Here is a 27,879-nt window from a genome sequence, read left to right as displayed (position 1 = left end):
CGGTAACAATGGAACTGAACTGTTCAACATCGGCCGGTTCCCAATGTGTGTGATAATCAGTTTCGCCACCATTGGTGGTGGTTGCATTCGTTGGATTCGGATCGTTTGTTGGTGGATCCATTGATTGGATTAGTTCACTTAGTTTTTTGAATGCGTAGCCAGCTGCATGGAATATCTCGGCTACATTCGATACGGTGACCATGTTCTGAGGAGCGTTATTCTCCCCTTTCGTTCCAGCATCCGGATTCGTCGTAGTCATCGTGGTCACAATATTTTCGTCGATTGGTTTGTTGATTGAAACAGTGGCATGCATGCATCAACAATTCGCTTATTTGTTTTAGAACACAAAACACAAATGTCAAAATATCTTGGAACTCTGCACAAAATGGGCGGGCTTTACTCGTAATCACGTGACTCGAATTGCTAGAAATTAATTTTCAAAAGATACCTCGAGATGTAGCAGCATGAGTCAAAGTGGCAAATTATTGGTATGTGTTATGCATCGATTGTTTTCAATGAAATTGCTGAGTTGAAGATGCATTCGACTATGACCAAGAAGAAGAAAAAAGGAAAATATCTTGTCATCATCATATCACACACCTGTTGATTGGTGACAAAATGACCAATTGTTGTTAAACGATGGGCAATACTCAGTCATTACCGGATGATGGTCCATTGAAAATGTCTGCTGAAGTTGTGGACAAATATCTGCGACCAACAACAGAATATTCGTTGAAAATTTTGCGCACTTACTTTGAACGGTACCGGTTATTTGTGAAACACAATCCACTGCTCGTTTCGGAAATTGAATCTGCATTGTATTGGATCTCATACCTGTTGGCAAGTAAGATGTTGATATGATTTGGTTGGTGATTTGTTTACTAATCTAATGAGTAAATGTATGTGTTGATCGTAGCTACCAAATTTCATAATTCCCGCATCATATCCGAATTGCTGTCATCATGTTCATCACTGCTCACATTATTCGACGACAGTCTACTTCGTCGTTCATACGGGTTGGCCACCACCAATGCGGTAAGATTGTTGTTGATGAAATTTAATTTTTAACTTTAAAAATTCATATACAATTGATACGCAGAACACGTCGGTTCACACATTCCATATGGTGCTGCAATTCATTGAGTACATTCAAGTATTTGTCGAATTGACCGCCGTGCAATTGTATGGCCGTTATGGCAAATGGTTGGTCATATCGATCATCGAGATTATCAAGTGAGTCGATTGTTGAGTGAATGATATTGATTCATTAATTGATTGATTGGTGCTGTTATTGCAGGGCGAGCATACGTTTACTGTTGCTATTCTACTATCAACAGGGCCTCACCCATCATCAGTATTTGATGCCATTGAATCGGCTACATGAATTTGAGCAATATCAGATGAAACAGAAATTTAATCAACAGCAACGACAATCGCAGAGTGCTGTAGATGCATCGTCCAGGTCCAGTGTTGACGAGGCAATCGTCATGCAGGACGATGAAGAGGAAGAAGTGGTTGTACCAGATGATGGTGGAAATAGTCACAACCACTCATTCATAGAACCAAACGAAACGCAGCTCTTTCGGTTGAAAAGTTCAGGTCGCCTCATACGAAATATCGGTCAAGCGCCTGCGAAAGAGAAACGAACTTGGCTTACACCACAACAACAACAACGTTTACAGCGTTTGTTGCAGAAAAATCATCGATCATCGCCAACGGTGACACAACTGAATCAAAGACGATTGATTGGCGAACTGTTGCATGTGCTGAGGCCGGTCATTCATCTGACCACTGGAGCCATAGTGGGTGGTGTCCAAGACCATTGGACACCGTATCTAGTGTCACTTGGTTTAGATGTCATATCGCTACGTCTGTTGCGGAGCAGCAGCAGCAGCAATGATAATAATCTGTTTGGTTTAATCATGAAATTCAACAATGGCTCATCGAATGACGTTGATGAGATGTGGAATTGGTCCGAACGTTTGGAGATTCAACGTCGCCATCTTTTGCTATTGATGTATCTGTTGAGGGGGCCATTCTATGATCAATACACCAAACAACGATTACTGCGGTTAATATCGTTGTTTGCCAACTACATTCCACTGTTTGGCCGATTGTGTCGGCCATTGATTCGGGCGTTGCCCGAATGGCAACAAGTCTACTTTTATGTATGGAATTGATTGAATGACTTGGTTTGGATGAATGAATGAATGAATGGAATAGAATGGATTTTATTATGAAAATTAAAGTAACCCACCGAGTGGTGGTGTGGTTGCATTATATATAAATATTACTAATTGCTAATTACTAATTACTAATCAGCAGATAGTATAGCAATCCTTCTTGGCTTATTATCTGTAATGAGCCAATGGTTGATGCGCCAACTGTTGCTGATGGTAAGCTCCTTCATGATCCAATGGCCCCAAAGGATGGCCGTACGGCAGTCCAGCCGGATGATAAGGTTCGGGATGTGGTGGCTCAGCTAGAACTGGTGCTGCTGGACCGTGATGCAAAACTGGTGCCACTGGACCGTGATGCAAAACTGGTGGAGCATGAACCACCGATTTAGTGTAGATTGGTGCAGCTTGTGCTACCATTGGAATCGGCACAATGCGTTTTACTTGGACCGGAACCGGTCTTGGAACTTCCACTGGATATGGTCGCGGTACTTCATACGGTTCTGGAACTGTATATGGTTCCGGCACGGGAACACCTTTGTAGATGGGCGCAGGAACTTGCACCAAGTGATTCACGTGACTGCCATAATTGCTCTGTGTGATTGGAGCATACAGCGTTTGGTAATGTTTGGCAGTGAGCACTGTTGCTGGAAGGTAATGTGGTTCTGGTTCTGGTTCCGGGATAGCCTTTACGGTGGCAATCAGTGCAGCTATTATCTAGATTAGGTTAGGTAGAGTATAGTGAGAGAATGAGTGAGATTTAGACATAGAAAAAAGTGAAATTACAGACCAGGAATTTCATCTTGTTCAATGACAAAAGAGTGTAGTATTACGAAATGAAAATGAAAATGAGATTTAGCTCGGCTTTTTATAGAGACAACAAGTTCACTAGTGGATGCATGTCAAGATTGAAAAACCTGAAAATAGGCTTGGTCCGATCCCACTGAAATGGTGATGGTCAAATTCAAGTTTTCTCTTTCTTTCCAGTCCAAATGTCAACGGTGAGAGACGCGTTGATGTGTTGATGTTGCCGTTTTGTTTTGCTGATTTTGTTGATCTTGATCACACACGCACACCAACAATGGGAGAATGTTTGAATTGATTAATTGTCTGTGGCCATGATAATGATCGCGAACCACATGATGCACGATTGGCCGAGTGGCCAACGACAAATAACTGTAACACGATCATCAGGAATCATGCACTGAACGAACTTTGATTTGTTGTGGACAAACTATTGGTTCGTTGGTGGGTTATCGGTGTGTGTGTGTGTGTGTGTGTGGCAATTTGAATTGATTGGTTGTTAGCATGTGTGTTGAAATCATTCGATTCGAGTGATGATTTTCACTGCGGCGAATTTAAATTTAAATTTGAACGTTACGAAATGTTGTTGCTTCACACGTCGATTTAAATCCCTGACAAAGATTAGTCAACTGGTTGTTTGTTGTTTGTTTTGTTCATTTGCTCAATTCCATCAAGTCCATCATCATGAAAATGATTTCAATTTGCATAATTTAATCAACATGACCCAACCCTAACCTTAGCCCATCTATTCAGTTTCAGTTGCAATTCCAATTAGGCAACAGAAAAAGAATCGATAACATTTCAAAATCCAAGGCAGTGTGTTTCAAACGACGACAAACAAACAGACAGACAGACAGACTGACTGGAACTAGTGCATGTTGATACAGGCCAACTGAATTGAATGTTTTGAATATATTAACATCGATTGTTAAATATTGATATTGGGTGAACCAGATGATTGAATTTCGAATGACAAGCTCCAATTGCAACTTGATTCATTCTTCATTCGGTGATGTATAAATTTGCCCTTCAATTAAAGACAATGGCCAGTCCTCCCACTCGATCGATCATTATGATCATGATCATTATGATGAGATAGTGATAAGGCAAAGAAACGTGACATTCATGATGGCCACATGGATATGGATTCAGTTCACTGGAATCGTCGATGGATTATGATGTCTAATAATTGATGTAATCAAGTCTATTCACGTTGTCTGTCTAATCCATTGTCAGTGGTGCAATGGTCATCAAATTAAAAGTGATGTGATGTTGAAGTGATGTCGAAATGTGTGTGTGTGTGTGTGTTTGAGTCTTGGCTAATGTTTCCACAGATTCGATATTCCATGATTCCGAGTGGTTGGATTTCATTTTGATTTGATCATATTCATTTATTCAGTGTCAAATGAAACATTTCATCTATGTGTGTGGTGGTGATGTATGCATGCAAGTTATCTGAACCATCAATGTCATTATGTAATGAGCACGAACAATTGATGGTCATCAGCAGTGAATGGTGAGCGGTTTTAAATTTTGCTTTTGTCTTTCAAATGAATCCCATTCGTCCTATTGTCCATGTTTATTGCGTTTCATCACATAATGCCTGGGAATCATAAATGGCCAATTATGTTTACAATACATGATGACAATACATGATGTGGCCGATGATAAAACATCCATCTACTTTCGTCAACGAATTCTTCTCTTTAAATTGGCTCGACATGACAATAACACAATGCACACACACACGTGTGTTGTTTCTGAGAATAAATGAAAAATTTTTAAAACGAAAAAGACAAAACAAGTGTGATGGAAATGCGTTGACAGCGATGATAACGTAAGAAGAGTCAATGCTTTGTTGTTGTTGTTGTTGTTATTGTTTTTACAAGGAATATTTCGACTATAAAATACGACAGTCCACTGTTTCTTGTCTTTCATTTGGTCCGTTTCGTTTCGTTTTCAAATTTTCATTTTCAAGTGTCAATTGTCAACTCTACTTGTCCAATGCCAGGTTCTCGTTGAATTTGTCAAGTTGTCTGTAAATTTGCAATTCACCAAATTCACCATGGTAATACTACTGCTGATGATGATGATTCATTTCATTGTGTTGGTAACCATTTGATTTGCTTGTAGATTAAATCATTGTTGTTGTGGTCACTGTGGACGGTCCATATGGCAATGGCATTCATGCATGGTGACCATTTCGACGGTGCACTTGGTCATCAACTTGTTCATGGTAAAAATCAAGACGAACTCCATCCCGAGCCATCAGCAATGATTGGCTACCACGACTCGCCACACCATGAATTGGTCATTAAATCGTATCCACACGCCGAACCACCAATCATGCACGGTAAATATTCACATCATCATTTGCCCGGGTATCTTCATGATGAACCCCATATTGGTCATCCGGTTCCGGAACCAGAACTCTATGACCATCAGATTGGTCATGAAATTCATCCTGAGCCGTATCATCATCTACAATTACGATTCGATCCAGCCAATTTGGCCGTCCATGGCTACGATCAATTACATGACAATCATCATGTGGTTCAGGTTCAGCATGCATATCCTCATCCTCATCCTCATAATCATCCAATTTCACTGGCTGAGCCTTACAAACATGAAGAGCCGGACAATTCGCTGGCACATTATGAGCCATCATTCTATGGCCATCGTAAACCTGGCGATGGATTTGGTCCAGGCGGTCATTACTCCACGATGCCGCATCAGGAGATTAAATATTTCCCAGTGCCAGAGCCGGTTCCAGTTTACAAACCAGTGCCTGTAGAGAAACCATATCCAGTTCCAGTGGACAAGCCGTATCCTGTGAAGATTGACCATCCAGTGCCGGAGCCGTATGTGGCGAAAGTGGTGCAACCAATCATCCATAAGCAGGCCATCATTAAATCGCATGTGACACATCAGACGTATGACATTGCTTACCCGCATCATCATCACCATGCATCGTATAAAAAGGCTTAGAATTCATTTATTCATTTATTTATTCTTGTTTGCTCTGTTTTTCCGTTTGTTTGTTCGGTATATTCAATTAAATATCGATGATTTGGAACAAAAGGTCAAAAATGGTAAGCTGCTGATCACTGAAACCTGTCTCTCTGTCTCTGTCTCTGTCTGGCGTGTATGAGTGTGTGTGTGATGGTCATTATCTCTAGACAATCTCTGAATGTTTTCCAAGCATCACAAAAGCAGACACACAGCTTCAATAAATAATACGAAAGAGCCGGTGTAATGTGCAGAGCACTGTGCATTATGGCTTGTTTGTCTAATGATGATCATGCAGATGTTCACTTTCTATTTCTATAGAGAGATATCACAGGAATGTCATTCAGCAATGTGGCTGCGATGTTGATTCTTGTTTGTCAGAGATTCGTAAACGAGATACGGCCATTTTTGTACTATGTACGTGTGCGCGTGTATGCATATATCAAGATAGAAGCATTCCAACACCATTCATCTCAGCACAGCATTGTCGATCGGTAAGTTTTATCGTTCACTTTCGTTTTTGCGAATGCATTCGACAATTTAGTTTTGATTTTGGTGGTGATGATTGATTGATTGATATATGGATTTATAGCATAAAGATAAGGCGACCAGAAATAAGACTAATCAACATATTTGTTGATCGTCGAATGAACGTTATTGGTTACGATCAAGGCAAGACTTGATTATCGTGAGCAAGCAACCCACGAAAACAAAACTGTTGCAGCTCACTATTTGCTATTTGTCAATCATCATGTTGATGACGATGATATTTGCTCTAATCAATTGTTGCCATTTCTTTCAACCAGACTAATCAGACTAATCACCATCAATGATGCGATTGTGGTTCATATTGGTCATTGCATCAGTCACATTGGCATCATGGTCATCTGCCACCAATGGCAGCACAACCATGCATGGTATCCTAAGCAAATATAGTCTTTTTCCGGGCATTTTCTCATTCGAATCCATAGAACGACCAGCATCGAAATTGATTGAAACAGACAACAACATCATCAACAACAACAACAACAATGAGGCGTCATCGACACTTGAACCTACAAGTAAAAAAGAATACCCTCAGCAGAGTGTCTTGCAATTTTCCCGTTTCAAATTTGTTCCATCATCGATCGAACCTCGATATCAGGTTGAACGCACAGTGCCACATCACCAACAAGTGATATTCACATCACCTATTGATCATCAGACTGCTCAGGATGATCGGTCGGTGAATGAAAATGACAGATGACTTTATTTCGTTCTCATCATCTCATTATGTATTTATTAAGGTGGAATTTTAAGCCGAATTTTCACAATATGGACTTGGTGATTATGGAATAATGAATTGTGTGGGTGTTGTGTACAATTGATTAAATAACTTTAACATTAACTTGATTCCATTCTGAGATTCTCGACTTCTTTATGCTTAACCATTGATTGTAATTGTAACATTGATCTAATAGTGACCGTAACCAGCGCCAAGACCAGCACCAAGACCACCGTAGAGACCGTGACCCAAGGCCATTGGAGCAGCGTGGTAAGCCGGGGCGGCGGCAACAACCGATTTGGTCACAATTGGAGCAGCTTGAGCGACCATTGGGATTGGAACGGCACGTGGAACATCGACTGGAACTGGTCGTGGAACGCCAACTGGAACTGGTCGTGGAACAGCGTATGGCTGTGGAACGGCGACTGGGTATGGTTGTGGAACACCTTTGATGATTGGAGCTGGAGCAGCAACAAGGTGGTTGACTTGTGAGCCGTATTTGCTTTGAGTGATTGGAGCGTACACGGTTTGGTATTCTTTGGTGATCAAGGTTGGAGCGGCAATAATGGCCGGACCGTGGCCATACATTGGAGCAGCATATGGTACGGCAGCGACGCACGAAACCAAGGCGGCAATGATCTGTTTGAATTCATTGAATCAGGTGCAATCGAATCATCATTGTTATATTGATATATTGTATTAGTTATAGCTAACGGACACACGACTTACGAGAAATTTCATTTTGTTGGTTTTGATCGTTGGATAATGTCAGCGACAATAGTGGTGATGGATTCCGTTGTGATAGGAATCGAATAAAGCTCAATGTCCATTTATATATGCCTCATCGTTCTCATTCATTCAACGATAATTCAATTTGAGAGCGAGAGCGAGAGCAAGAGAGAGATTGAGAGAAGCACGTGTTGGCATTTCATATTTTGAATAGAGAGGGAGACTAATTTCGATTAATAACGACGTTACACTTGAATATTATTTTAATATTTACATTGGAAATTGGCGTTTTTGGGCGAGAAATGGAAATGAAATGAAGCGTTGAGTAGCCATTTTGGCCCCAAGCTTTTGTTGCATCTATAAATATGATACAAGTATCGAATCAATTTGCCTTGAAGTTGATTCGTTATTGTTAATCGTAATCAATTATACAAGCTACACACACACACACCTAATAATTTGATGACGATGAAAATGGAAACCATGATGACATTGACCATTGACAGTCATTGCAAAGAATGGTTGGTCGTCAGTGTCCAGTTTTAGATTACGATTTCGTTTGATTCAGTCCAGTTTGTTCCATTTACAATTGGATCAGTAGAAATGTGTCCATTTCCATCATTCATTCGCATACCAATGATATGGCCGTAGGCTGTTTTAGACACAATTGGAATAATTTAAACGAAATAATTCAGCTTGCCGTTTTGTGTTTTGTGATTGTGTTTGTGCTCGAGTCCAGCACCTTGATGATGACAACGCCCGTGGCTTGCATTGATCATTGTTTCGAATCGATCCATTTTTATTATCATCCATGATGAAATCAACGAGGCTTAATTAGCCATCATATTAGACCATCACACCTCAGCATCAATTTCCTTTAATTTGTTGGCCAAAACAATGGTTGCATGTCATAATCACATTCAATGATGGTTCAAGGTAATTTCCATGAATCAATGGAATTTCCCTCGCTACGCACTTGACAAGATTGGAATGCAAAAAGAGGGAAGGGTTTTTCTTTCCATAATTGTGCAGGGTGTTGTCTCGACACAAATGTGTGCCAATCACAATTCGTCATTGGCCAATTCAATTGATTGATCGATCCAAGTGGTGGTGGTGGTGGTGGGCAATTGATGGTCAATTGCAATCGATTGACTGATTGGCTGATTGATTGGAAATTTCATAATCGCCTAAAGATTTGAATAAGCCAAATTGAAGGTCCACTCTATTAGTGGTGATGTTAAAATTCACGCAACGGACGGAAACTTTGCAGAGCATCCATCGTCTAACATGGATTGTCAATAAAATGGTGAAACATTGTGATCATCGTAATGGGATGGAGAACAAAGTTGGAAATGTCACATCGTGCAACAATAATAACTGTGATAATAATAGCAAGTGATTATGTCCATCTGCGCCTTGTGATTGTCCATCAGCACCTATTGAAACAATTGATAGTGACCAGTCCACATCCAACAACATGACGAATCTCGGTCAAGGTCACACATACACACTCTTTTTCACTCTTCTCACACAAAGGGATTGGTTGCTGAAGCTGTCAAATCCTGTCACAACATTCACTTTGATTGATTGCAATATAATTAAACTACTAAACTTGGACGTCGATTCAACTATTAATAAATACACACATCATAGACATCATAGACATCATAGACAACACAACAGCAATTTATTCCAACTTGATCGTGTTGGATGAAATGATTTAAAGCCATCCAATGGTATGCCATCTGCTGTGTATGTGAATAAACGTTTTAGACAACTGATCATCAATCAGTTGCTCCATCTACATTGTAAAATGCAAAATTGATTCAGCATCAATCGATATTTGTTTTTCGTATACGATTCATTTATTTTCAAATCATCATTTTCTCCAAAGACTATTTGAATACAATCTGAATGTAATTGGAAATGGAAAACGCACATTGAGAGGAAAAGAAAAGAAAAGTAAAGTTGATTCTCATTGCTGAGTTTTTTCAAGTTTGGAAATTCCATAGAAGGATGAAATGAAAGGTGGATAGATGGCATTAGTGGGAAAAGGTATGCGTTTGTTGTGAACATCTCTGAGTTGTTTCTCGATGGAAAAAGGATGTGTAGTGTGTAGTTTGTACATGCATTTACATTGAATGTGAGTAAATTATGACTCATTCGTGTGCGATTGTTTCATCCACAGTGAAAAGCACGTGTTTTTTGTCCTTATAAAAATGCACGTTGGTTTTTGCAGAATTCATTTCTATATTATTGCCTGTGATCCCTCTGTGACAATGAAATTTTTTCATTTTTGTTTTTTCTTATTTTGTTATCAAATCAAATTTCGTTTGGTATTTGGTGAGTTATTATTTCGATTTCGATTTCAACCTAATAATGATGATCAACCCTATTGTTTAATGTAATGTATAATACTTGATTGTCAATTTGAACAACAATGACTGTAGTGCTGTTGGCAAATACATGTCAACCTTGCGATATAAATAATTAAGTTAAATTAAATTAAATCTTAAATTGTATTCTATGCTACATTTCCTGATCCTGATAAATATAATATATTAATAATAATATTGTAGTGATATCATAATATTAATATTAATGTATAATGTATGTATGTATAATGCATTTCTACCTAATGCTAATTTTAACCCTGTGCTCAGCTACGGAAGTTGGCCTAACCTCCGTCACTTTTGTTGTAATAATCTTATTGTGTGGGCGTGTGTTAATAATGCTGTAAATTCGATTGTAATGATTTAGAACTATTTCAATAATAGTTTGAGAATGTTTTTTTACTTAATTAGAATATATATCATGTGTATATGTGATGGTAAACTGTGTTTATCATTCCATTTTACACTTTGAATAAATATTAGTTGGAGAAACATTGCCAACAATAACCAATGAAAATCAACGGATACTATGGGTATCAAAGAAATTTGTCAACTAATGAAATTAAGAAAGATAAAGTGTTAAATGAATGTTTGATCGCAAACCCGGATCAATTGATGGGTTTTTGGCTCTCTGTATACCAACTGAAATTTTGAATGTTGTTATTAAAAGTGTTCATGAAGAATTATGTATATTCTGTTTTTGGTGTTTCATTCTGTTATAAATTGAATTATGAACCAATGGTGTATTTAAGAACAAATTTGTTGAGTCATAATTACTAATAACTTTTTTATTATTTTATTTTTGGCAATTATTATTAAACTTTTATTTTTTGTGTCATTCTTTTAATTTTGTTTTTCAACACATCCCAAATTCTTTGACTCATGTCCATGTATGATTTAATGAATGATTGGATGACGAGATAAGATAAGCAATAAACAATAAACAAACAAAATTCATGTTGCCAAAACGGAAAAAGAAACGTTTGGCCTTTCTTATTTTTCATTTTTGTGTTCACAAGCGCAAACACGATTTTTTGTGTTTTTGTGAATTTTTTTTTTCAAAAATTAAAATATTTTTTTGGTGTTTTTTGGATTTTTTTCAAAAGCAATGTCCGTCATTGTTGAGATGGTCGCATGTTTCTTTTCGATTCATGCGACGATACTGGTGACATCAGAATCACAGCATTCGACGTTGAATGTGATGGCTTGTATGAAATTACTTGAAACCAATTATTGTGTTCTTTGTCCATGGCCATTGTGCGGAAAAAAATTTCCTAATATGTGGAAGTATAAAGAACACCAAAATACCTACCATCTTGTTATGATTAATTGTTGAATATGAAATAATGTATTCATGTTAATTAAATTATCGAACTATTTCGTGATTCAATATATTCTGACAGTATCCAATATCATAGGATAGTAAAATGAATGTGTGTAAATGTAAAAATGAACAAAAAGATTATAGCTTAGTAGTAAAATGAATTTATGTGTATGCATTATGTGTGATGCTATATATTTGTGATGACGAGATAAGATAAACAATAATCACGTTGCCAAAACGGAAAAAGAAACGTTTTGCTTTTTTACTTTTGAACACTGCACTGCAATACATGTGCTTTTTGTTTTTGTGCTTTTTGTGCTTTTTGTGTTTTTTGTTCTTTTTGTTCTTTTTGTTGCAGTTTTTTTTTTTTTTTTTTTTGCTAATTTGTTTGTTTTTGGTTTCGTTTTGGTTTTGTTGTTTGTTTTTTGGTTTTTTTTTTTTGGTTTTGGTTTTGGTTTTGTTTTTGTTTTGTGTTTTTTTTTTTGTATTTTTGTTTTGTGTTTTGTGTTTTGTGTTTTGTTTTGTTTTTTTTCCTTTTTTTTTTAATCATCAATATATTTAAACTGAAAAATGTTTAAATTATCAAATTCAATTAAAAAATCCACAATAACCTGTATGCAGTACAATTGCAAATCGTCAATGGCTGTTACAGAATAAGCGCTTTATCATATTATCAACAATAATATCGATATTGCGCTTCTTTGTGAAGTTTATTTCATGTCCGACATGTTGCCGGTATTTTGTACGAATACATACGAAATATTTGGTACAGAGTCGTACAACAATCCATCAATCATCCTCACGGATTACATGCTACAATCAAGAAACATAATCTTGATGATTAAAAAATCAAATCACTTGAAACCAATACTGGTCAGTGATTTGAGTGAAATCAATTATTGTGTTATTGTGTTATTTTTTTTCTTTCTTTTCGTTGTCCATGGCCAAACTGTAGGAAAACATTCCCTAAACTGTGGAAATATAACGAACATTAAGAAACCTACCATAAGGGTAAGAAGTTTCTGTGCCCTGGTTGTGAAAAGACCTATTTTACGAAAGGTAGTTACGTTAGACACATGAAACAATCTCGTCATCAATAGTTAATTTCTTTCATTATCACACACACCCACACACACACATATTATTATTCTTTTTTCTTGTTACATTATTACATTACTAATCATCATTATGTTCAACAAAAAGAATTACACCCTCAAAAATATTCATATTTCTTTTGTTCATTTTCAGTTTTAATTACTTTTTGATTACATTTTCACTTTAAAAAATAAAATAAATATTACCACTTTTCTAACATTTGTTTTGGTTCTTTTTTTTGTTGCATGAATGAAATCGTTAGGGTTAGGTTGGTTAGGTTTTTTTAAATTTAAAAATATAATTTATTTTTTCAATAATAAAAGAACCTAACTAACCTAACCATCATTTCTTCATGTCCCAGCAGCCTAGTTGGTAATGCTGTCAAATAGATCAACGATCAACGACAAATCAATCGTTGATCATATTTTTCTCATTTCATCTTTACCATCGCGATCATCAACACACGAAATTTTTTTCTTGTTTTCGATTAAACACAACACAAACAGACACACACACATTCCAATCACACACACACACACACACACACACTCACAACAACGCTGCACTGGATTAAGGCACACAACAATTACAGATGGAATGAGATGGCAGACGAATTGGCTAAAGGAGCCACAACACTAAACCAAACCAGTGCCATCTACAAAAACATACCAGCATCGTCATTTAAATATCTGTGCCGCCAAGAATCAAACCAAAAATGGATGATGAGAACAGCCACATCGAGCACTGGGAAATGGACCAGCCGTTTACTGCCAAACATTGATATCATCCAAAAATTCGATAAAAAAACAAAGCCCACCAAACAAATGACCCAATTTCTGACTGGCCATGGACCGACGAAACATTATCTACACCGATTTAAAATCGCAAACGATGACAAATGCCCATGTGATGGTCACTCACCTCAAACCATGGAACATTTAATTCAATATTGTGACGGGTGGGCCCGAGAGAGGCACCTGCTAATGACACAACACAGTATACAACCTAATGACCTATTGGACATCGGAAAAATCTTGGCGTCCAACGAACTGACTGAGGACTGGCTCGATTTCGTCACAGCCATTATGGACTGATTAACGAAATTCAATAATCAATCAACATAAATCACCACATATAAGCCTTCACACAAACATCAGACACAATTTACACACACACCCACGCACAAACACACACACAGCATAGGACACACACAAACAAAAATTATTACTATATTATTATCTTTATTTTATTTTAATTTTTACATTTTCAATTTTACACACTTTATTACACACGACATCTACACACATACGTTATTATTATTATTATCTTATTCACATTTTCAATATTACACACTTTATTACACACAGACGATCACACAATACACACAAACATATACTGACACATCTTTTAATGTTTCCATTGCATGAGATGTGGTTAGTGAAAAAGGAAAAAAAAACACACACACACATATTACAGATACTGACACATCTCCTAATGTTTCCATTGCATGAGATGTGGTTGGTGAAAAAGGAAAAAAAAACACATATTGGCTTCAACACACTTCTTGAACCAACTCGTTGGCAATCAAGCAAGTCGTGTCTTGTTTTCATCAATACCAATGGCCAACACACCAGAATTGTGTTCACTTTCCATCGGACACATACACAGAAAATGAACACAATTTAAGGGGGATAGGAACTGTAGAGGACGCAAAAAAAACGCATTTTTTGTTAAATGATTGCTCTTCAATGAAACGTCCGAAATTTTTGAAATTTACCTTTTTAATTTTTTATGATTTCTAGAATAATTTAACATAAACAAAAAATAAAAAATATTTATACCTCAATATGAAACAATCAGTTGAAAATCAGATGTTCAAAAAGCATGGTCGGTGTGATATCTTGAGAACCCTAGCTCAGAATTTGATGAAATTTTAGGGAATTATGGACAGGATCAGTGGCTATCGTGATTGACTAAATCGTTATATATCTCCAAGGAGAAGGGCATTTTTGGGCCAATTGAAACTTAGGGTTGAAATATTAACAGTTTTTTCTTCACATTCAGGCTAATATCAAAAAAAAAAATCAGGAAAGAAAAAAAAGAAAAAAGGAAAAAAGAAATAAAAGAAAAAAGAAAAAAAAATTAAAACCATTAAGAAAACAAAAGAAAATGACAATAACTAACAAATGACAAATGAACACAAATGAGCACTTTTGCACATTTGAATTTTGTTCGACTCATGTAACCCTTCGGTGTGTGTGTGTCTGTCCATATTTTTCAACGGTGTTTTCATTGATATTTGTATGCTTCATGATTACATGGCTTAATAAAATTTTCTTTTGTTTACCTTTTTGTGGTTATATTAGTTATATCGACATTTGTCATTTGTCATTTGCATTGTCAATGGCCTCTCCGGTTTTCATCCCTGGCTATACATACTGGCTCTCCCGGCTTTTGGACATTCGCTCGACCACTGGACATCATTGGCTTTCTCCTGGTATACCATTACTGGCATTGATTATGAATTGGTCTCGCTGGATGATTGTCACTCCACCAAAAATTGGCTCATTTACACGAACAACACAACTGCCGACATCTGACATGCACCGTAACGTGGCTCACTTACGGAGTAGGCAAACGATTTCACCTGGTTCGCTGAGTCGTGTATCACTCTCGTTCTGGGCCCTTCCCTCATGCCTCTGTCAGACTAAGCTGGTACACAATACAGACACCCACACAGGACACAGAAGCGGAAGCAGGTGATTGATTGATTAAAGCCTTTATTGATCTCACTCTTGTGTCTTCGAATATGATCGACAATATCAACAGGTGGTCCGTAGAAGACGACGTTCATAACAGTGATCATCGTCCCATCATAACAGTCATCGGCAATTCAAATTTGACCACATCTGGTAACGAGTCAACTGTCAAATGGAATACCAATAACGTTAATTGGTCTGAGTGGGCCTCTGTTGTGAATTCTAAACTGAATGAATATGACATGAACGAGAATTCCATTTCAATCATTGACAGTGAACAACAACTTGATTTAACAGTCTCCATCTTTACCAATGTTGTGCAACAAGCATGTGACAAGTGTTGTTCTAAATATATCAGCAAGAGAGCCAGGTGTGATGCTTGGAACAAAGATCAACAATTGTGCCAAATTATCTCTGAACAGAAAAGAATCTACAGAAAAATCCGCAGGAGCTACAATCAACTTGCATTACAGAGATATAAAGCTGAATATTTTCAACTTCGACAGCGATACCGCTCAAGGCTACAAGTGGTCAAAAGTGATGCTTTCAACAATCATATTAACGGCGAAGGACCAGTGAACTGTTTTCAGAAGGTCTGCCGATTAATCAAAAATAGTGGCCATATGATTACAAAAACAATTGAAGGCACATCTAATCCTGTTGAATCAACAACCAAATTGGTGAATGCTTTGTTCCCTAGTGATGATGAAGAAGAAGACAATGATGATCAAAAAGTGATGAGAAATTTTACAAGTCAGTGGCTCCGAAAGAACAACAATTTCAGTCGACCACCACCAATAACAACGTATGAGTTGCACAACGCCATCTTTAAATTCCAAGAAGGAAAAGCTCCAGGTTATGATGGCATTTCTCCAAAAATATTGAAAAATCTCTGGCTGTCTTGTCCCGAAATTGTGCTTGCCATTTACAACAAGTGTCTAGATCTGTGCCACTTGCCTTATATGTGGAAAACATCCATCATTCGTATAATTCCCAAGCCCGGCAAAGACGATTACTGTAAAACAAACGCCTACCGGCCAATTGAATTGATTTCAACAATGAGCAAGACGCTTGAACGGATTATGGCTCAGCGAATATCTTCACATTTAATAAATAATGGTCACCTTTCAACCAAACAATTCGGGTTCATTGCTGGTAAGTCAACTGACCATGCAATTTTTAATATTAACGAACAGATCGAATCGGCCTTGGCGACGAATGAATATGTTGTTGTGAATTGAATTATTATATTTATTGAATTATTGTTTATGTATTTAAGCACAATTCTTGTTGAGTCATTGCTCAGATTTCTTTTATTTTATTCTTATTAAAATTTGTTTATTTCGTGTTTATCCTTTATTTTGTAATATATGTTGCATTAATATCTCTGGATATAAGAGGTGCCTTTGATCATGCATGGCATCCGTTCATCATTGACCAGCTGATCAAATATCGTACGCCCAAGTACTTAATAAAAATTATGGCTGATTACCAGAATGATCGAAGAATTTGTACCAATTTGCACATAAACACGTTCATATTGACAACCGTATGACGCAATAGGTAATGAGAAATACATGTTATTTTTAATTTATTGGTAAAATAATCCATATTTTATCTTAGACTCCAATCGGAATAGCGCCTGTAATAAAATTATTATTATTATTATATTTTATCTTAGAAAAAATGAATAAAATAACAAAGAAAAGAAGAATTAATGACGAAAAACGAGAATTTAATTTAAAATTGACTTTTGACTACTTTTTCATTAATAATAATAATAAAGCTTGGCTCGTGAGGTTTTGCTCGATTGTCCTCCCGGGCATTTGGTCACCGATAATTGTGTAAATATCCGAGCAGTTCATTACATTAAGTACACTCATACCCCGCTTAACGCTGCCCCGATTAGCGCTGTTTCGATATAACGCTGTACAATTACATTACATTGAATTACATTGTTACATTGTATATGAAGGGTAAAAATGCATTATGTAAAAATAGCCCCGCTTAGCGCTGTTTCGCTTTACGCTCAAAATTTTTGGAACGTAACCCCCGCGTTAAGCGGGGTATTACTGTATCATTTTTTTTTTTTTTTTTTTTTGCTACAGTATCAATATTTTGTTACAGTATCTTTTTTTGCTACATTGTCGTTTTTTTGCTACAGTATCAATTTTTTGATACAGTATCGATTTTTTTTTTTGCTACAGTATCGATTTTTTTTTTTTGCTACAGTATCAATATTTTGATACATTTGTGTGAGGTTCATCCAAACCTCACCATAATATCGACAGTTGCGGCACAAATCACCAGTTAATGCCAGATTCGACAGTTTCGTGAATTTTTTTTGAAATTAATGTACTGTACTGATCGGATAGTTACACAATTATCGGTGGCCAGATGATGGGAGGACAATCGAGCAAAACCTCACGAGCGAAGCTCGTGACGGTTTTGCGATGTCCTGGAGGAGTGCCTTTCGAGCAAAACCTCACGAGCGAAGCGAGTGACGGTTTTGCGATGTCCCGGAGGTTGGGTTTGTAGGTTAGGTTGGTTTTTTTTTTTTTTTTTTTTTTTAAAAATTGAATTTATTTATTAACCAAATTAAATTTGATCGGCTATGGCCAATCATTAAAAACATGATATAAAAATGGAATCAAGAATTTGGGTTGACATCATGAAGCCAGAATGAAAAAATAAAAAATTTAACAGAATAGAATGAAAGAAAAGAAAAATAAAAGAAATTTTATCTGGCGAAAAGAGAAATGAATTTTGGTGTTGTTGTCGGACGTTTTCAGCATTCCCATTACCAACAATTGATTCGACATTACCCAGGTTTAAATATCTTTGGGCGGCCATCATTTTAACAATACGGGTGAGGACTTCTTGTTGAAAAGCCGAAACCGTTTGTAAGGCGGCAATCACACGTAGTTTGGTGGAATCCTTAATCGTGCCATTTACGTCCATGAATTCTTTAAGGGCCAATTGAGCCGGTTCGACATTCGTTATGGTGGTGGTGAGGATTTTTTTATCGGCATTGGATTCAGGAATGGATGAGAATGTGGCAGCATCGTCGCCGGAATCAGAAGTGTCATCGATGGTGATGAGTGGTTCATTCGGCTGCTTGCTGGTTCCCTGTGTCGAAGCTTTCCCGAGGGAAGTCACATTTGCATGATCACGTGGTTGCTTCATTCCTCGCTCCATATCGTCGTTAGGTGATCTGCCTTTTCTTTTGGTCTGGGCCATTTGCACCAGCCGACTCGAAGCACAAAACACAGGTGAAAGATCGACAAAATCACAATGTCAATGTTCAAAAAATCACACAGTAAATGGGAAGGTGACAGGACACGAAAAACGTAGGTCACAGCCACACAATTCGACGAACACGATCACAGATTAAAAATTAGGTTAGGTTAGGTTTTTTTTTTTTTTTTTTTAAATTAAAAATAAATTTTATTTTTCTTTCTTTAAGAAATAGGTCGGCAATGGCCAAACCAAGAACTTCGATCAAATTACAACTCAAAAAATAATGGATTCGATTGGAGATGAAAGTAAAAAAAAAAACACATATAAAATAATAATAAAAAAGTAACAAAAATAAAATTGAAATAAAATTTGATTTAAATTAATTTAGAGTGTGTTCATGTCATTGTATGTGAGGGGAGAAAGAAAATAGGAAAAAAGAAAAACCCTGTGTGTGCCGGTGTATATACCTGTGCGTGTGTACCTGTGCCATGCAGGTTAGACATATGTGGATGGCAATGTAATGATTGTATGTTTGTGTGGTGTGTGTGAAAGATTGTCGTGAAATGAAGAGAAAAGAAAACGACAAAAATACAAGGATCGACAATGTGAAAGACGATATGATTTGGTGTGGAAAGAAAACAAATCAAGAATGAACAAAATATCTTTCATCATACCAATAGGTTGTTCGAATTGCAAAGTTTTGCCGGTTTTGCAAAAATATTTATATGAAAAAAAAATTTGTATCTTGTTGTGGTGTCCTAACATTTTTTGTGTCGATAGTGGCATGTGAAATAGTGAGGATAACAATCTCATAATGTTCAATTTTCATGTCAGAGAAAAAGGATTTTTGTCTTTTGTTTTGTTTTCTGGACTATCCTGGTTGAATTGATTTGGCGGCAAAAAATGAACGATTATTTACATGGTTAGGTTTTTTTTTTTTTTAAATTAAAAATAAATTTTATTTTTCTTTCTTTAAAAAATAGGTCGGCAATGGCCAAACCAAGAACTTCGATCAAATTACAACTCAATAAAAATAATGGATTCGATTGAAGATGAAAGTAAAAAAAAACACACATATAAAATAATAATAAAAAAAGTAACAAAAATAAAATTGAAATAAAATTTGATTTAAATTAATTTAGAGTGTGTTCATGTCATTGTATGTGAGGGGAGAAAGAAAATAGGAAAAAGAAAAACCCTGTGTGTGCCGGTGTATATACCTGTGCGTGTGTACCTGTGCCATGCAGGTTTGACATATGTGGATGGCAATGAAATGATTGTATGTTTGTGTGGTGTGTGTGAAAGATTGTCGTGAAATGAAGAGAAAAGAAAACGACAAAAATACAAGGATCGACAATGTGAAAGACGATATGATTTGGTGTGGAAAGAAAACAAATCAAGAATGAACAAAATATCTTTCATCATACCAATAGGTTGTTCGAATTGCAAAGTTTTGCCGGTTTTGCAAAAATATTTATATGAAAAAAATTTGTATCTTGTTGTGGTGTCCTAACATTTTTTGTGTCGATAGTGGCATGTGAAATAGTGAGGATAACAATCTCATAATGTTCAAATTTCATATCAAAGAAAAGGATTTTTGTCTTTTGTTTTGTTTCCTGAACTATCCTGGTTGAATTGATTTGGCGGCAAAAAATGAACGATTATTTACATGTTCGTGTGCATGCGTGTATATTTGTTGTTGTGAATGAGACATGTTTGTATGACTTACATTGTTTTGACATTGATGATGACAAATTGGCCAAATTTTTGTTGTGATGTTGATGATGATGATTGGTTGGTCAAATTTGTTCATTATAATCGATGAGGTTAGGTTTTTTTTTTTTTTTTTTTAATTAAAAAATTAAATTTTATTTTCTTTCTTTTAAAATAGGTCGGCAAATGGCCAAACCAAGGACCTCAAAAATAATACAGAATCAAATAAAAGACTGATATCAATGGATCAGAAAAAAAAAACATAAGTAAAATAATAATAAAAAAAACAACAATAAAATTGAATAAAGAAAATGATTCCAAAAATAAAAATGTGTCCATTTCTTGTATGTGTGGGAAGAAAGAAAAGGAAAGGAAAAGAAAGACCCTGTGTGTCCTATGTATTGTGACATGTTTGAGCCAACGGGCCAAGACGTGTGTGTAGATGGCTGTGTAAATGAATGTGTGTTTTGTATGGTGTATGTGTCGATGATTGTCGTGAAGAAATGAAAAAGAAAACGACAAAGATGAAAATCGACAAGATTGGATACAATATGACGCGGTGTGTGGGAGAGAAAATCAAAGATTGAAAAATGTCTTTCATCACAACACTAGGTCGTTGTAAATCGCAACGATTGCTTGTTTCATCAAGATTTTTATATTGAAAAATTTGTAGCATGTTTTTGTGTCCTAGTGGTGTATTCGATGTACAAGTGGTACACAAAATAGTAAAAACTATGTCTGATAATGGTCAATTCGTATACAAGAAAATGGATTTTTGTTTCATGATCTATTTGTTGGGCGTTAATTGGCGCCAAAAAGAAAAGATTGTTTTCTTTGTTTTCTTTGTTTGTGTGCATGCGTGTACATTGACATTGTTATGAATGGACTAAGATTTTTGCATGACTTACGTTGTTTTGCTAGTGAGTTGGCCAATTTTTCTTTTTTTTTTCGTTCAATGTTGACTGTATGATTAATTGTTGATTGTAAATGCCACTCAGTTGTCATGATTATTGCAAAACGCCATTGTCATGTTTTGCCATGCTGGTTTTGGTTTCGTTGTTGCTACTGGTGTTGTATTGTGGTTCTGCCAGCCATATCCAATGTTGATGGTAAATTCTTGGTGTTCCATTTTAATATTCATATATCATCGTTCTGCTTGGTGCCGAGATCTGGCTATGATGTTCCATTAGAATCGTTGTCATCGTCATGTGGTTGTATCATTTCTTTCATCGCCAAAACCATCATTTGTCGCCCGGTAATATTGTTGATAATCATTATGATTAATTATATACCACATTAGTTTTCTTTACAGAATCTTTCTTATAGGTTGGCGGTGCCTTGTTGATTCCATTCGTTCGTTGTTGTTACTTTGTCAAATGAATACTGGTAAGTGTTGTTGTTTACTTGTTGATATTATTGATTATTGTTGTTGTTGATTTTATTTTTCAGATTTTAATTTAACGGTTTTATGCTGATTGTTATTGTTATCGTTGTTGTCGGTTATATTGTTGATTCTTGTTATTTAAATTATTGATTTGGATTGTGGTCGTTTATAATTGTTTTCATTGGTAATTATTATTATTCGTTGAATTTAAATACTGTTGATTATTTTTCTTTTTTTTTTTATCATTGATTTTAGTTGTTTGTTGGTTTCGTCCATGGTGATTTTAAATTAATTAATACTGTTGGTTTTTTGTTGGTTATTCTTGTTGATTTTTCGGTTTTATATTCTCGTTGGTTGGTTTTATCGTTTTTATAATACTGGTGATGTTGTTACTATTTTTGATAATTATAAATACTGTTGATTCTTGTTTTTTATTTTTCTCTAGGATTCTAGTCAATTAATGTTGAATACTGTTGTTTTCTTGTTGATTCTGTTGTTTTATATGGTGGTCGTATTCGTTTTTAACCTGTTGATTTTATCGTTCCAATACCGGTGATATTTGTTATTATTTGTCATAATTATATTGATTGTTAATTTCTGTTTTTTAATTGTAGATCCTGCGAGTATTTTGTTCGATTTGATGGGGCGTATGTTGTTGCTGTTGATGGTACCCAATGATTGGCCATGACGGATATATTCAAATGGATGGGCCGCAGAAATATGATATATACTATATTATTAATTTTTATGATGATGATCATTGTGCACTTGTTCATATGTTAACTTGATTTATACCATATTTAGGCCATATAGTCTGTTGCGTTTATGTGGCGGGAAACATACCATTGGATGAGCCATAGACGTTTCAAATTATTGGAACAGACTTCAATGATGGAATTGCATGTGAAGTTAATACTTCACATGCCGTTATTTTTTTTTTGACTCTTTTGTTGTGAAGTGCCACTACCATTGATCCGGTTGTTTTCTGTTGATTTTTTTCAAAATTTTCTTATACTATGGATCATGGATCGGAAAGCTGTGAGAAGGATGCAGGCCGCTGTTTGTTGTTGTTTTTGGACTACCGGTACATTATTTCATCGATTTACGTTGCTGTGTTGGAACAGACGATAAATTACGTTGCTATTGTTTAATGTTGTTTTTGTTGTTGACTAGTATGGCCAAATATGATGAGATGCCGTTTCATGTTGATTTTGATTTGCTCCAGCTTGAATCGTTAATACTTTGATTACTAGGCAACTGCACACAACAGTGGCTGTTTACGGGGGCCACCCTGGGACTGTTGGTGCGCGTGACCACAAGTGGCCCTATGTTGTGTTCTATGTGTGAGTGTAGGGTCTGGTAACAGGTGTTGTGTCCATTGTTTGTGTGGAACATTAAATTAAATTACTGTGGATTAATTCTTGTAATGATTGTTGTGTATGTGTGGTCACGCTGTTGTTTTGGTCGAGCTTCACGTCCTGGTCCTCCGCTGGTTAATTGACATAGCGATTTACGGGAGCCACCCGGAAATGTCAATTTGGTACTGCTGCAAAGTGTTTTTGTGTGTGTATGTAGAAGTCTGTTACAGATGTTGTATCTTATGTGGGTGTGTTTAACATAATAAAAACTGGTGTGTGTGTGGATAAATTCTGGTGTGTTTGGATAAAATCTTGTGTGTATGTTTGCAAGCAGATACCATACCATCCCTTCCCTAGCAGAGGCTAGGTTAGGTTAGGTAATGTCCGCAAGCCAAACCTCACGAGCTACGCTCGTGACGGTTTGGCGCTGTCCCGGAGGAGTGAACTCTGAGCCAAACCTCACGAGCTACGCTCGTGACGGTTTGGCGGGTGGTCCTGGAGGAGTGAGCTTCGAGCCAAACCTCACGAGCTATGCTCGTGACGGTTTGGCGTGGTCCCGGAGATCGGTGAGCAGACGCCATGCAATGTAATCAAATTAGCTGAGCATATTTGGCAACCACGATGCAATACCGGTTAATGATATTCATATGATTACGGTGGATGTAAACGATGAATTGATCTTCTATGTTGATCAGCAAACATTGCAATATTACCGTAAAAGACTGCTGTTAACCTGGTTTTTTCCCTGGCATCGTCGGTACTATTGATTGAAATTCGATAATCACGTCTTAGATGGTTCAACATTTGACAATCATTGATGAGGTGTTGAACTGATTGAAATCGGAAACCACAGCAACATTTTTTGTCATTCGATATGTCAAATTTTGATAGATAAGCACCAAATTGTCCGTGACCAGTTAACGTCTGGGTGACGAAATTGTTAACGTATGGGACGAACTTACGTGCGTCATGTAGATTCGGACATAGCTTTTTGATATTTGTGCCAAATCGATCTCTTAAATATCTATCGTTCCAGCTTATCATCATATTGTTGTGTTCATATTTTTTGACGAAGCTAATGGGCATCCTGGTGTAGTCGTAATCTCGTGAACGGTTGTTGGCTGTTATTTTTGCATATTTTTTGAGCCTGTGATACCATGGTTCAGCTTTATCCACTTTGTTCCAGGCGATCACAATATTATCAATGGATTTGTCGATTATTTCATTTGCTAATCTTTGCCTGTTTTTCCTGTCAATACGATTGATGTGTTGTACCGTGCTTATGTTGTTGGTGATGATATATACCGTTTGATTGTTGCTATTTTCATTTATCCAATTTGTTGCTTTCATTATGGCAAAGAGATCAGCTTGTTGTAGCATACAATAAGGAGCAAGACGATAATGTTTGACGCCAATAATATTATTGCTGTTAAAAATCATGAATGCAGCACCGACGCCCATTGTTGTTTTGATGGATTTAATTATGATTCTAAGCGGTGGTGATGCTGATGGTTCTTTGATGATGGTGGTAATTTTGCTCGTTGTATTGTTGTTGAGATCGTCATTTATATCTACTGTAATTGGTAAATCATTATATTTATACTGACCTGTTGTTCTTGCTGTCGCTATTGCTGCTCTGAATCCAATGAATAATTCGATAGGTGGGAAATCAGCCAATGCTGTAACCGATATGTATGAAGACGATCTATATGCTTTTACAACTTGTTGTGCCATTGGTGTGACCATTTGTCTGAGGATCTTTTGGATATGCTGATATTTGACAGCCCTACCGGTAATCAAGGCACCATAAGACATAATTGGCTCTGTGATGCTATGGTATATCATTCTTAGCACCTGAGGGCTGAGACCATGCGACTTACGAGCGATACCAGTTACAGCTCTGTTAATTCTCGTGGCTTTGGCGATGGCATATTTAATATGAGGCCGATAATCAAGCTTATGATCAATTATTATGCCAAGAATTTTTGTTTCTTTCACTGGATCAATAATTGCGCCATTCATTCTTACCGGTGGATATATTGGACGTGCAATTTTCTTTGAAACGTACATGATTTTGGTTTTCGATTCGGAAAATGTAAGCTTACATTTACGTCCCCAGCTGGCGGCCATTTCCAGGATTTTATTTATTTTAACCGGCATGTATTTGATGCAATCACAGGCCACGACCATGGTGACGTCGTCGGCATAGGCTTGAATTTTCACATCCAGACCGAAATTTTTGCGGAGAAGATCATTCACCACCAGATTCCACATCAATGGCCCCAGAATTGAACCCTGAACGGTTCCCCTATTGGTCGTCTTGTTGCATGTGACGCCTCCATAACTGGCTGTGATTCGTCTATCGTTTTGGTATGCATCAATCAGCTGGATTAAGTATTTTGGCGCACGATAATTGATCAATTGATTGATGATAAATGGATGCCACGTATGGTCAAAAGCTCCTCTGATATCGAGCGAAATTAGACAGACGTGCTTAAATCTGGTGATGGCTGATTCCAGGTCGTTGTGTAGATTCAGTAATGCATGATCAGTAGATTTGCCAGCTATAAAACCATATTGATAATCTGACATGTGGCCATTACTGATAAGATGATTGGTGATTCGTATTGACATTATTCGTTCCAATACTTTACCCAAGACGGAAATCAGACCAATAGGTCGATAAGCGTTGGTTTTGCTATAGTCGTCACGACCTGGTTTCGGTAATATACGAATAATCGAGCTTTTCCACAGGTACGGTACATATTTTAGTCGAAGACATGCATTATATAAAGCGAGCAACAGGTCAGGAAAAGAGAGCCAAAGATTTTTCAAAATTCGCGGTGATATACCATCGAAGCCTGGTGCTTTGCCGTCACGGAATTTATGAATGACATTATTCAGCTCTAGCAGCGAAACAGCTGACACACTAGTATTGTTTTTGTTTTTCTTCAGCCACTTTTCTGTAAATTGACGTATCTCGTGTTGTTCATTACTATCGTCAAAATCGTCATCAGGAAATAATGAATTGACCAGTTTGGTTGTGGATTCGATAGGGCTGTTGGTACCTTCAATTGTTCGAGCAACCATGACATCACTATTTTTGAGCATCCGGCAGACCTTCTGATAACAGTTCTCTGGTCCTTGGCCATTTAGATACTTGTTGAAATCATCATTTTTTAAAGATTGTGATATGTCACGATACTGCTGTCTGGCAATCATATATTCATTTTTCAATCTCTCTATCGTGAACGGATTGTGGCATCGACGAATTTTTCGATAAATTGCTTTTTGTTTCTTTGTGATGTCCAATAGTGATTGATTGCTCGTCCATTTAGCCGGTCGTATACGTTTGTGTCGATATTTACCACAATGTAGGTTGCATGCAAATTGAATGGATACAGTGATTATTGTAACGGCAAGATCCAGTTCGTTGGTGTCATTGATGTTGTTGATAGTGGTGGCGGACAAATTGTGATCATGCAACTGATACTCGATATCTGAGCTCCATTCGGTCCAATTTATGTTGGTCGTGTTCCATTTGGTTGTCGATTGGTTTTGTTGGTGATCAATACATTGGTCAGTGATGGTGAAGGTGATAGGCCGGTGATCACTCAGATGAATTTCGTCATGAATATGCCAATTGTTGATTTGATCAAGAAGATTGTCGTTTACTAGGGTGAGATCAATGCATGAGGTGAGTCTGCGCTGACCACGCACAGTGTCAAAAGTTGGCCTATTTCCTTCATTCAAAATATGAAGATTGCACTGAACTATCGTTAATATTATTTCGTGGCCACGTTCATCTGATGTTGGTTCACCCCAGTAAATTGATTTAGCATTGAAATCACCGGCTATAATGCATTTGTTGTTGTTGGCATAATTCGTTGTATTGATCACACAATTGATTGTATTGTTGATGTTGCCGTTCGGTTCACTATACACAGATGCTATGATTATGTTATTAATGTTGGCGACGATGAAATCACTGTTTGAAAGATGTGTTATGATGATTGACGATAATGATGGATTAAGTAAAATGATACAAGCACGAACAGCTGGTTGATTATTATTATTTGATTGGTCGTTGTTGGATGTTGATTGATTGTTTGAAGCACTTTGTCGTCGAGTGATGCGTTGATTATTCGTCGGTAATTGAAGCTGATTTGTCACATACATTGGTTTAAATTTACTGTTGATTGATGGTATGTTGTTTCGTAAAGGAGGTTCACTTATGATTCCTATGTCAATTTTATTATCGTCGCAGAAGGTTAAAAACTGTGAAAGAGCAGTCGGTGATTTATTGCAATTGATTTGAGCTATACGGAGGTTTTCGGTTTTGGATGGTTGATGATTAATTATATTGAATTTTGTTGGCAATACGCATTAGCATTCTGGTGTAGACGGGACATGTTTTACTCACACTGCTATGGAAGATGTTGTCCTTGATGCCAGTTTTCACACAGTTGGTGCATCGAGGCTCCAGATGCTTATTTGGACATAGATTAAAATGATGACGTCCACTACAATGAAAGCAGAGCTGGTCTTCCGGTTTCAGCTGGCATTTTTCAGCCTTATGATTAAATCCGTAACATCGGTAACACTGCCGCAGAGGAGACATGTCTTCGAC

The 27,879-nt window shown here is 36.8% G+C and overlaps 3 protein-coding genes and 1 long non-coding RNA gene across 4 annotated transcripts; 3 read left to right on the top strand and 1 right to left on the bottom strand.

Moving 5' to 3' along the window:
* Positions 1-314: 314 nt before the first annotated feature.
* Positions 315-2,288, top strand: Pex16 (peroxisomal biogenesis factor 16). The gene is made up of 4 exons (XM_047053348.2): positions 315-844; positions 917-1,035; positions 1,100-1,233; positions 1,298-2,288. Exons 1-4 carry the CDS (start codon positions 640-642, stop codon positions 2,178-2,180), a joined length of 1,341 nt encoding a protein of 446 aa, XP_046909304.1. The 5' UTR covers positions 315-639; the 3' UTR covers positions 2,181-2,288.
* LOC124490805 (uncharacterized) lies at positions 2,213-3,084 on the bottom strand. Its single transcript, XM_047053361.2, has 2 exons — positions 2,968-3,084; positions 2,213-2,894 (listed from the first exon to the last, which is right to left on the bottom strand). The coding sequence occupies exons 1-2, from the start codon at positions 2,977-2,979 to the stop codon at positions 2,352-2,354; spliced, it is 555 nt and encodes a 184-aa protein (XP_046909317.1). The 5' UTR covers positions 2,980-3,084; the 3' UTR covers positions 2,213-2,351.
* Positions 3,085-4,889: 1,805 nt separating this feature from the next.
* Positions 4,890-6,071, top strand: LOC124490801 (uncharacterized). The gene is made up of 3 exons (XM_075730265.1): positions 4,890-5,049; positions 5,115-5,262; positions 5,341-6,071. The coding sequence occupies exons 1-3, from the start codon at positions 5,047-5,049 to the stop codon at positions 5,967-5,969; spliced, it is 780 nt and encodes a 259-aa protein (XP_075586380.1). The 5' UTR covers positions 4,890-5,046; the 3' UTR covers positions 5,970-6,071.
* Positions 6,072-6,325: 254 nt separating this feature from the next.
* LOC124490810 (uncharacterized) lies at positions 6,326-7,377 on the top strand. Its single transcript, XR_006958893.2, has 2 exons — positions 6,326-6,484; positions 6,797-7,377. It is a non-coding gene; the product is annotated as an uncharacterized LOC124490810 (long non-coding RNA).
* Positions 7,378-27,879: the final 20,502 nt, after the last annotated feature.

This window comes from Dermatophagoides farinae, chromosome 4, assembly GCF_024713945.1.
Source record: "Dermatophagoides farinae isolate YC_2012a chromosome 4, ASM2471394v1, whole genome shotgun sequence".
NCBI classification, from domain to species: domain Eukaryota; kingdom Metazoa; phylum Arthropoda; class Arachnida; order Sarcoptiformes; family Pyroglyphidae; genus Dermatophagoides; species Dermatophagoides farinae.
This window is presented reverse-complemented; position numbering and strand designations above follow the sequence as displayed.